The following is a 12,330-nucleotide window of genomic DNA, read 5'->3' as shown; positions in this document are numbered from 1 at the left end:
AGGAAAGAACACCACAGCCATTTAATTATACTGTGGTCTGGTGATTCTTACATTCTCATCAATGCACCTGTGAGTAGTTTCATTAGGATGAATGTGATCAGCTTTTCCATTGATTTGCATTCACCTTTTCTTCTTACGGGATAAAACCACGCAAAACACCCCACAACATCATAGAGCCACCAGATCCCCTCACTGATATCCATAAATCCAACTTCCACGGACTCTTTCTGCAATACCTAAAATCCAGAGTTCTCTAAAGTGGGTTTAAGTGCATCCTCTATGTCAGTCTTTTTGTAGAATGCTCTTCTTTAAAATTAAATGTGATGATTGAGACATTTAAACAAAGAGAGACAAATGCAGTACTAGTGCTACATTATGTAGGTAAGTGTGCGAGAGATGATATGTGGCGTGACGGGTAAACTGAACACTGCTGGACCTACAGACCCACAAACCCCGCTGCCCATTACAGTGGATGAAACACCACGGGCCTTTTTTATTATCACCTCTCAAAGCTGTTTAGCTTTGGCAGGTGGCAGCATCTCTCATCTCTACTTTTATAGAGCACAAATACTCTGTAGTTTCTTTCATCTTGGTCTCTTTGGTAAAATGTGGGTCGTTCATATGAAGCCGTAAACAGTAAGGAGCTTTGTCTTGTACTTAATCTCCTCCCTTCAGCAGCACCGCTCTAAATCCTGCAGTGATTGTGCACACTTGGTCCTCATGATTATCGTCAGCATTTCACACGTTAACTGATGCTATATGAAATGTTTTAAATGCCTAAATAAATTAGCAATGACGCACAGCTGCTATGTGTTCATGAACTCTATGCTCTGAAAAGCTGTGCTGAGAAATGTATGCAAGTCTGAAAATAACCAATTAACTAATTAAATCTGAAATCAAAGTCAAGAAGAAAATTATTAGGGATTAGGAACGAATGCAAACGTATTATCTTCTGGGTTTGTCATAGGATTTATTTATTCATTTAAGGAAGGTGGAGAAAATGAAGTCCGGTATTATTTTTCAGGCATAATTCTTTTGGAAACAAAATGTAAAAAAACACCTTTGCCTTGCTGGAAACAAGAAATGAAGACACACAGAAAATGAAACAATCACATTTCAGGCCCAGAGACAGTGACGACTCTGTAAGCAACAAGCACAGAAGAAAAAAACAGCTGAGACGACCTTGTTGTTGAGGATGTGAGGCTATGAAAGGGGAGTCGATGGGAGTAGACTGAGGAGCTGCGGCACCAGCCTCCTCCAGCCTGCTCCAGGGTTCCCCCATTAAAGCCTGCTCTGCAAGCAGATGGAGTCAGTTCAGGAGTGAGGACGACTCACAGCCTCTTCACTGGATCACACTGAGCAGAGGAGGATTGTCTCTGACATTTCAAAAAGGCATCTTAGACGAAGTGTATGACAAGAACAACTTCAACTTCGCGATGTGTCCACATCCAGACGACCACAAAAGGTGATACTGTGTTAGAATGACAGACCTGCATCTGAAGCTTTTCCAGTGACTCCTCCGAGAAGCTACAGTTCATAATATGAGGATATATACTTCGGGATAACAGCACCGACGCTAATATTAACCATTCATTATTAAATTAAATTATCAGATTAAAAAGTCACCTAACGAATGTAAGACAATTACTTGTGCGTGTGTGTTTGTATTGTGCATCATTGAATAAGGGCCAATGTGCCTGCTACTCTGGGTATTTTACAGGTGACAGTGAAGAACCTGAACATGGCTCAACTCAAACTGCTGATGTTTTCTTTATTAGATTTTTGTACGGTTCAAATGAGCCTTTCGATAACAGGAGTACGATAATAAGACGAGTCACATGACGTAGTTTACATCACCACCACCCTAAGCTGAACGGTTCCCTTTGGAACAAAGATTAGAACCATCAGGTTCAACTTTTTAGTAAGTAAGATGTGTAGGTGTAATACAGATTTACATTTGCAGATTTACGGTGCCCATCCATTTACTAATAGTTTACTCATTTATGAAGTTATTGTTTAACAACCAATCAATTAACAATGGTTACTAGCTTCCTGAATTACGTGCTGGGGTATGAGCCATTTCAGTCATATGCTGGCAGGCCAAAGAGCTCCGGCTCAAACTCCTCCATACTCCTTAGTCGCAGCGTAGCCTCCTGGATAAGGCTGCGGTCCAGGTTGTCATCGGGAATCGCGACCACCTGCATTCCTGCTGCCAGTGCTGCCTTTACACCATTGGGAGCATCTTCAAACACCAAGCACTGGGCAAAGACAGGAGAAAAGAAAAACAGTGATATTATCCTATATACTCACCTGGATTTCACCTCCTCAGATGGCACAAACATGAGAGAAAATTATATAATTATATAAAAGTATAATTAATTTTTTCTCTGTAGCTTGACTCTGCTTAATCCTGTCAGGTAGAATATCCATTTATTTTAAGAATAATGACCCTGATGAGCCATAATGCAGGCCAAAACTTCAAACATACTGCAGCTGCCAGTGCTCCCCCTCAACCTCCCCGTAGATTCAGTTTTATTTAGATAGCGCCAAATCACAACAGCCACAAGGTGATTTTAAGTTACAGACTCTACAATAATTTATTGCTTTTATTTCATGTCACTAAGGATTACCCAGAAGTTCTTCATCTTTTCCTATTTTATGAAAATGTGATGGTTATACAACAATATCAGGGTCCATGACAGACTCAATGGTGCTCAAGTGGTTGAGAATCTGCCTGCTGTGCTACTGTCTGTCAGAATGACCACCTTCAAACTGTGAGGAAAACGACACCGTCAGGTGGGAGCCCAGTTTAGAGGTAGTGGTAAACAAAGATCGTGGGTTTTCACTGCACTGTGGGCAGCTGCATGATGACGTGTGATGCTCAGCAGCGGTTCTGCTGAGTTAATGCACTGTGGAATCCACTATGACCAAACTGCTCTGACAGCGTCATCAGTTTCACAGTAAAGCTGATGTTTGTGCATGTCCATGGTGCAACTGCAGAGCATATATGCAAGTGGTCCTGACAGGACTTCTAGGGTGGTATGTGAAAATACCAGCCGCACAGGAGTCAAGACAATCCTGTGTAAGTCAGTATATTTGTTTTAACAAATTGGACGCTATCAACACACAGCCCACAGGAGCAAATGCATCTATGATCACATCTCATAGAGCTAGAGGTTGAAATTTCTACTGTGGACACAATTTATTTTTAAGCAATATAAAAAAGACAAAATACAAACAAATAAATAAACTAGATCTTCTGAATTTACCACAGGAAATATATAAGAAACTTCTTTTTCCATTTTCTTTTCAAACAGGCTGGAACTGAACATAGTAATAAATATACGGTGATGTTGGAGGTGAACTATTTAAACGCAGCTGAAATTAAGCCCATGACACTTGACCAGTAAAGTGAACAGTAAACACAGACTTGCAGCAGAAAATCAGTACAATCAGCACAGTTAATTGATCTTGTTCAAGATTTATCTAAAACGTTGTCAGAATTAGAAAAAGAAGTGTTTTGTGTGAGGGTGCACTGATCTTCACCTTCAACTGTTAGTCCTTGACTCATCCAAATGAATATTTCTATAATCAAATTCCCTCAAGACTTTCTGTGTAACTCTTCGGAAAAAAGGGAATTCTGATAGCACGCAAACGGATCTGAGAAATTCATCCTTTAGTCAAAATAAATGTCAGCAACAACAGACAAAGTTTTCAGTTTGGCACAGAGATGCACTGTTTGCTCTTCTGCCTCCACACACATATGACATCCCATTCTTAATCCATAGGGTTTATTATGATGCTGGCCCACCCTTTGCAGCTATTACAGCTTAAAGTCTTCAAGTAAGGCTTTTCCACAATATTTAGGATGTATGGGTGTGTTTATGGGAATTGTTGAGTCACTTTGGAACAGGAAGGAGCCATCCCAAAACTGTTCCTACAAAGTTGGGAACAATAAATAGTTCAAAATGTCTTGGTATGCTGAAGACTTCCAGGGGAATAACATCGCTCTTTTGGACCATCCTGCGTGTTCCCCTGATCTAAATCCAACTGAGAGCCTTTGGGGATGGATGGTGAGGGACGTTTACAAAAATGGACAACAGTTCCAGACAGAAGATGCCCTTCGTGTAGCCGTCTTCACCACTTGGAGAAATGTTCCCACTCACCTCATGGAAAGGCTTGCATTGAGCATGCCACAACGGATTTTTGAAGTGATCAACAATAACGGTGGAGCTCCTCATTACTGAGTTCATGTTTGGAACTTTGATTTCTGTTTTGGGGAAAAGTATTGTTGTTTTTGATCAGCTGTAAAACTATAATGCACAAAATGTTTTCAGGAGTGGCCAGACTATAAAAAATCCTCCAAAAGCACACTGACAACTCATCCAGGAGGTCACAAAAGGACTCAGAACTCTAGAAATATCGGGCTGGCTGTAACTCAGGAGGTAGACCAGATTATCTAGTTATGGATCCCTGGCTGGTGCAGTGTGCATGCCAAATATCTTTGGCCAAGATACTAACCCTAAGTTGCTCTCCACTTCTTCTTTCCTGGGTCTTTTCACGTGTGTTATGAACAAATCTTTTTTTCGGTACCGGTACCGGTTTTATTTTGTTGTATTTATCCGCGACACCTTAAAGGCCGGTCCTGGAAAATATTGTCGGGCATAAACTGGTCCGTGGCGCAAAAAAGGTTGGGGACCGCTGCGGTAGAGCTCAAAGTGGAAATACACTATTTTAAAGGGCTGTACACACCCTGTATGCATAAGCAGAGTATATTATCATGCATCAGTGACAGCTAGTCAGTGACAGCTAGATACGATTCCTTTTTTGGTGATTTTCTACAATTAACTGCCTCTCGCCCAGCTGTTTCCTGTTGTTCTCTTTCAGCAGCATAAAAATAGACGATGTCTATTATGCATCAGTATGAATGTGTGTGAATGTTAGATAGAAAGCACTTGTGTAGGAAAAGCATAAAAAAGTGCTCCTGGTTTAAGTGAATAGTAACATTCATTCACTAAAGTCAAACATTTGGTCTCCTCCGTTCCCAGAGAATGGACCACTGTTTAATGAAGAGTGGGTGCCTCACAATGACATTGCGCTGTTGTGTTTTTGTTTTTCATCTCCAAATGCTCTGTTTAAACTGAGTTTTGTTGTTTTATGCGTTTTATCCTGAAATAGGGGTTATGATTTATTCACACAGTGCTTCTACATTTTGGCTTAGTCTTTGATGAATAAACAAATATAGCGAAATGCGACATGAGTTGTTTTTCAGGTTGTATTACCTTCATTCTAACACCTGGTATGGGCTGGACAGTTCTTTATTATATCTTTACAACTGACAGAGGGTGTACTTTCTTTTTTCTCTTTATCACAAATTTCTCTTTCAATTCCATTTTTTCTTTTTTGTGGCTTATGGCTCCAAACAGCACTTGAGTGTGAATAAAGGAAGTTGCAGTTTAATGAATCTTAAGCTCTACAGGAGTCACCAAACGCTAAGCTTTACTGAAGCCTTAAAAACTCTTGTTCATTTCAAGTCTAATGCTCAGGCTGAACAAAGGGGCATCCTCAAGCCTCTTTAAAACATAATTGACTTCTGTGATGTCACTAATCCTGAAACTGAAGGATCTTGAACAATGGTGGTGGAAACACTCAGAGTCCAGAGCACTCTTGCTAATTCCCTTGATTGAGAGCAATTAAAAACGGTAATTATCCAATGAGCTCGTGCAATGACCTTTAAATCTGCTTCCTGATTGTGCTGAACTGGATGAAAACAGACACAGATGCACAGCAGACTAATAGCTTGGGTGGATTACAAAAGTCAAAAGTTAAAGAAATGAACTAAAAATTTCTAGAGCTGCACAAAACAAATCTGTGGATCAACAGAAATAGCAAAAAGAAAAAAGAACCACTGAAAGGATTATATGCATGTTAGATACACTACTGGTCAAAGGTTTTGGACCACCCCAGTGTTTCCAGTTATTTATTGAAGTTCAAGTTGATCAAGTCCAAATGGTACAAAGGTGAGTGGTGAACTCCCAGAAGTTAAAAAAAGGAAAAACAATGTACATTATACATAATTACACACGAAGGCCATCTTCAGGGAATCCAAATTCAAAGCTTCCAACTGACTCCGCCCAGCCTCCTGACTTAAGATCCCCATGAGCAGAGTTATGAGGAGACACAGCGCCCACTGGTCCTGCTCTTCAAAAGGTACTATGTAAGATTTACAACCTGTCCTGGGGCCTGCTCCCAAACACGCAAGAACCAGCAGAACCAACACAATCTGGATTCACTGTGTACTCGAGTACACACTGCTGAACGAGTCAAGACAAAGTACAGTGAGGCAGAGCTGTGTGTTTGCTGTGGGCAGATTCATACACAGACATTTGGCCCTCTAATGCAAACACATTGCCCCTTTAGAGGAGCATGGTGCAATAATGTGACAGCAGCAAATGCCTGCATGCTGTGATTTGGAGGCAACTTGACTGGCTACAGTCTATGCTGCTGGCTATGGACAACAGTTCAGTAAACAAGGCTCTCATCTACAAGATTAATGCGACTGAGGTGAACAGTGCGTACAACCTGAAATATAATTTCTTTCTACCCAGAGATTAATAATAAATAATAATAATGGATTGCATTTATACAGCGCTTTTCAGGACCCTCAAAGCGCTGTACAATTCCACTATTCATTCACTCTCACATTCACACACTGGTGGAGGCAGCTACAGATTAGCCGTCATTTACCCTCAAGAACGCTGCACAATTACGATCGTGGCTCAAGAGTTGGGAGTTCGCCTTGTAATCGGAAGGTTGCCGGTTCGAGCCCCGGCTTGGACAGTCTCGGTCGTTGTGTCCTTGGGCAAGACACTTCACCCGTTGCCTACTGGTGGTGGTCAGAGGGCCCGGTGGCACCAGTGTCCGGCAGCCTCGCCTCTGTCAGTGCGCCCCAGGGTGGCTGTGGCTACAATGTAGCTGCCATCACCAGTGTGTGAATGTGTGTGTGAATGGTTGTGTAAAGCGCTTTACGGACTAGAAAAGCGCTGTACAAATACAGGCCATTTACCATTTTTACTCTGCACAATTATTTCCCCGAAATCAGAGAAAAGTCAAGATTCTAATGCAACAAAAACAATAGCATCTTTGCAGTTTTAATTTAAAAAAAATCAAGCAATTTAAATAACATAGGACTGCACTGCTGCCATTTGGGTGACTCTAACCCTCATCAACACTGCTACTGTGTAATCAGCATCTAGCTAGCACTCCAGAAAAGGAAAGAGGACTAACATTTCTACATGACATAATGTTTCTACAACATGTCCTGTCATGTCAACCTGTCATGTTTCGGTAGGTTTGAGAATTGCTGACAAACTAAAACTGGTAGGAGTTTTGTATTAAAGCTTTATAATAAAGAGGTCAGAGTAGGGAAACACGGCAGACACAAGAACATAATAATATGGTAATTTCTATGTTATTACTATGCAATTAGCAAAGTAAAAACCACTTAGTACCCATTAATATCAAGGTAGCAACAGCGGTTACAGCTGAGTAATACTGCCCTGAAATTTATGTAATAGAATAATGAGAACCCACAAACTGGGGGTAATAATATGGAAATACAACTCCATAATAAATTGTTAATAATAGGGTAACAAGGGAGGAACAAGAAGATAATACAGTGTTATTACCACTGAAATACCTGAGCTGCAAAATGCAAAACTGCCTGTTTCTATTTAATAACACATTAATAACCAAATAATAACCTTTTAAAACAAACCTAAAAAATAGTAATGACACCTGTGCATAGTTTCTGTGTAATAAGGAGCAATTTAATACCACGGTCGTGATAGCTGATTAAAACAAGCATCAGGAAGTCCTGATGACCTGTGGTTAGTTTTGGGTTAGCAGAGTGTAGCAGAGTTAATTTACATTTATACAGACGACACAGATTAATTCACTGAATTTGTTATACCAACTGTATCTGCTCTAGTATGAAGACAATATACAGTAAACTGGAAATGAAACATCTGCTTTCATCGTGTTGAATTCAATTCAATTCAGAGCCACTACAACTGATCTGAGGATTTTCCCCACTTGCTGAATCTCACTTTCACCCCTGACTGCTCTCATGTCTGTTTAGGTGTAGAGGATAAGTCACCCTCTACCATGTTGGCAACCAGAGATGGGCAGTAACGCGTTACTTGTAACGCGTTACTGTAATCCGATTACTTTTTTCAAGTAACTAGTAAAGTAAGGGATTACTATTGCAAAAACGGTAATTAGATTACCGTTACTTTCCCGTAGGAACGCTGCGTTACTGCGTTACTAAAACCGTGATTTTTTTGCGAGAATGTCTCATGACAGTGACGTAAGCGAGTGCTACGGTTGTGACAACAGCTGTGTGCAGATCAACAATGGATCATATATCGAGTGCGGGAGAGAGTATGAGCGTGCAGCGTTTAAAGCGTGGAAGTACTGACCTTACTTTGAGTTTGATTCCATAAAAAGTGACAAAAACATTAGTGTCCATTAGCATTGTGCGTGGGAAGAAAACATCTTTTTACAGCGAAAAAAACCCCTAAACTTCCAAGCAAGCTCCGAGTGCGCTATGACGTACTGGAAAATTCACAGAGTAACTGCCGTATCCTTCCACTGACCGCTGCGGCACACCTGCACCAGGGTAAACCTCCGCCTACCTAACTCCTGCCGTACAGGTGAAAATAGAGCAACAGGACCGCTAGTCTTTGATTTTATTTATTTTCTGCTGTGTTTTACTTGCATCTATTTGAAAGACTGAGTGTAAACACAAAAAAATAAAATATTTTATGTGCTGGAATCTGCAGAAAATAGGTTTAAATGTTAAACTAATTTCTTCCAGTCAGAGAATGTTGCATATAATTAAATTTTTGCTTGATGCATAAAGTTAAAAGATTAAAATTAATAAAACTATAAAAGTTTTAAAAAGAGACTTTTCCATTTGATTACATTTTGTATGATGGATTATGCAGAAAAAGTAGAATTGGGCTGAAAGATCTATCACTTTATCACCTATTCAGGTTGTAAATCGTGTTTTTAAAAAGTAACTAAGTAACTAAGTAATTAATTACTTTTGAAAATAAGTAATCAGTAAAGTAACGGGATTACTTTTTGGGGGAAGTAATCAGTAATTAGTTACTGATATACTTTTTTCAAGTAACTTGACCAACACTGTTGGCAACATAACTCTCTTTTACTGCTTGTGTCCTAAATAATATTCAAACTGAATGCATTCATTAGAATTAGAGTACTTTGTATTACATTATTAGTATTAGAGTACTTTTTCCACTTTTACTAGAGTAAAGAAGTTGAATCAGTACTTCAACTTGTTCTGGAGCATTTCAAACACAAGTATAGAAATATAACATATAAGACGTTCTTCAAGAAAACACGATTAAAGGCCAAAGGTAAAATTATTATATACATTATATAAAATATATTACACTGCAGCAGCAGTTTTAGCCGTTAACACAGAGGTTCATTTTTAACATTATGAGTTTAAGGTGTGTAAGCCTGCCATGGGGTCTCACGAGTGGAATAATGTGCGAACAGCTCTCGCCTGTGATAAAATGGAGATGTAATGATGGAAGAAATATGGAACAATATATTTTGCAATACCTTAAAACAAAAGACCATAATGTGAAATCATAGATATTTTTAGTTTGTCATTTAATACAGATCATCACCTATATTGCACAGCAGGTTACTGAGCTGTGAGGAACATCCTCAATTACCTGCTGTGCAACGGAGCACCCGTCTCATCTTAATGACCTTACAGTACCGCATCACCCCAACAGAGCACTTGAGTGTTTCCTCTTTTATACACCTCTCTGTGTTCAGTTATTACTTATTATTAATCCCTCGCGCTCTTCCACAGCGTGTCGTTGTCCTGTCTTTGTATCCTCATCCCCAACCTGTTGCAGCAGATGGCCCCGCCCCTCCTGAACCTGGCACTGCAGAAGGTTTCTTCCTGTTAAAAGGGAGTTTTTCTTTCCTACTGTCGCCACATGTTTGCTCATAGGGGGTCATATGACTGTTGTGATTTTCTCTGTATTATTGTATTGTTGTTGTATTTCGGTGCTATATAAACACAACTGAATTGAACTGAAATTGCATGTTTAGATTCAAAGCAAAGAGATAGTAGAAATAGTGGGAAGGCGATACACTGTACTGCAAACCTAATACGCTTTATGAATATAGAATCAAGCTTTATATCACTTTCATGTCTTCATGTTTCAAACAATAATGCCAGTATATAATATATTATGTAACTTGTATGTCTGAAATTTAAACATCAACAGGTGCTATGTGCAAAAAATGCCAAAACAATATAGAAACCATGAGCCATAAAGAAGGCTTTCAATAGGTGCTGATCTGTGTGAGAAACCTACTTTTCTCCTGCTTGTCTGGAAAATCTATTTTTGGAAAGTGTTATTTTAAGTTAAATAGGACTAATTAAAAAGTGCCGCCTGTAAACCAGCACATATGATGACGCACACATACACAAACATTTGACAGGATATCAACCAAAACTCCAGATAAAACACATTTATTTCCACGGCATTAGTGAAATAAGTATTCGATCGCTGAGCGAAATATGACAGTACTTGGTAGTAGGGCTGCAGGATTTTGCATAAAATGAGAATCACGATTTTTTTGCTTAGAATTGAGATCACGATTTTCTAACGATTAATCGTGCAGCCCTACTTGGTAGAGAAACGCTTGTTGGCAGTTAGCGAGAAGATGTTTCTTGTAGTTGGTCACCAGGTTTGCACATATCTCAGGAGGGATTTTGGTCGTCTCCTCTTTACAGAAACTCTTAAATCCTTTTGTTTTCTTGGCTGCTGCTTGGCATCTCGAAGCTTCAGCTCCTTCCACAGGTTTCCTATAGGACCGAGGTCTGGACACTGGCACTCTCCATGACCTTAATGTGCTTCTTAAGTCACTCCTTGGTTGCCATAGCAGTATCTGCTATCTCCAGTGTTCTGGCTGAGGGAAATCGATTGCCATCTTGACTGCCTTTAGATCATTAAACAGCTCCCTCTGTGTAGTTTTGGGCTGATCCCCATCTTCCTCACTCCATGAGGCAAGATCGTGCATGGAGCTCCAGACCAAGGACGACTGATGGTCATTGTATATTTCTTCCATTCCCATTACTAACCGTTCTCACGAAACTTGTGCTGATGATTTTATATCCAATCAACCTTGTGCAGCTTTTGGCACTGAAGTCCTTCCACAGCTCCTGTCTTTGTGATTTATGACTTCCACATAATCACATTATGTGATGTGGCTACTTCTGATGTTTTTTGTTGAAAACAGTTATTTCTATAATCCAACTTATGATGCCAGATATATCCTGGCTGCACTGCAGAGTACCACATCAGTTCGATCTACAGTAAAAGCAGTGTTTTTGTTCCTAAGCAGGGTCCTGACCTCTGGTTGGCATACACCCAGATGTTTTTGTCAGTGTTATGTCTGTGAAGTGCTAGGAAAGTACAGATGTAGCCTACTCCTCCAGCTTTGTAGCTTTGAAGAGAGACCATCAAACCAAATTTACAGCTACACACACCAACACCAAACCCTATTCCAATGAGGGCACATGTGATCTTCCTCTTAGTCAATAGGAATGAACACAAAGCCGATAGCACAAAGCAAAGATGAAAACCAGCACAAAAAGAAAGTGATTGTGATTCTACTGTAGAAACATGAACAGGCTGCAGCCTGACTGCTCATCAGTTTGTTACCTGTTGAAGTTCAGCAGCTTCACTGCAAATCACAGCTCCCTTTATCACAGTGCTGGGGTCAGCATTTACTCAGCTTTAACATCACTCTGGGTTCTTGGCTAGCTTAGTGTTAGCATGCTGTCTGTGCAGGTGCAAGTTGTGTCAACAGTGTGATGCAGTTGTTTCTGTCCTGGAGCAGTCTCCACTTTACCATCACGCTCTCATCCTTTTGTGCAATAATAATAAAACTAATGTCCACGCTGCAGACTGCGTCACTATTTTCCTCCTCTGATTAACTGAAATCAGCTGATTGTAGCGAGAGTGCAAGAACCGATAAGCGGGATCGATAGGCAGGCAAACTAATGAATCCAAGGAATTGGACTACGGCGAAGCGGTTCTCTACAAGAACCAGTTCTCGATCCTCATCCCTTCCTGTATCCCTATTTGATTTTGGAGTAGACTTTATCCAGTAGGTTTTTCCTGTGTGTAGCACAGTTCATATGCTGGTGGAATTTCAGCAGCACTGCTTTGACTCAACATGATGAAAGTCCAGCGCTATTATGTGTGCTGC

The 12,330-nt window shown here is 40.2% G+C and overlaps 1 protein-coding gene across 1 annotated transcript in view; it reads right to left on the bottom strand.

The window, feature by feature from the left end:
- Nucleotides 1-1,974: 1,974 nt before the first annotated feature.
- The window catches only part of pudp (pseudouridine 5'-phosphatase), a 30,500-nt gene continuing 20,144 nt past the window's right edge, over nucleotides 1,975-12,330 (bottom strand). The window contains exon 4 of the mRNA XM_085348263.1: nucleotides 1,975-2,258. Within this exon, the coding sequence (XP_085204389.1) occupies nucleotides 2,082-2,258 (177 nt within the window). The 3' untranslated portion in view covers nucleotides 1,975-2,081. The remainder of the gene's footprint in view (nucleotides 2,259-12,330) is intronic.

The sequence above is a fragment of the Diplotaxodon limnothrissa genome, linkage group LG23, assembly GCF_057381915.1.
Source record: "Diplotaxodon limnothrissa isolate DT_005_m linkage group LG23, D_limnothrissa_male_GT1.1, whole genome shotgun sequence".
Lineage (NCBI taxonomy): Eukaryota > Metazoa > Chordata > Actinopteri > Cichliformes > Cichlidae > Diplotaxodon > Diplotaxodon limnothrissa.
Note: the sequence above shows the minus strand (reverse complement) of the source record. Positions and strands in the feature narration are given on the sequence as shown.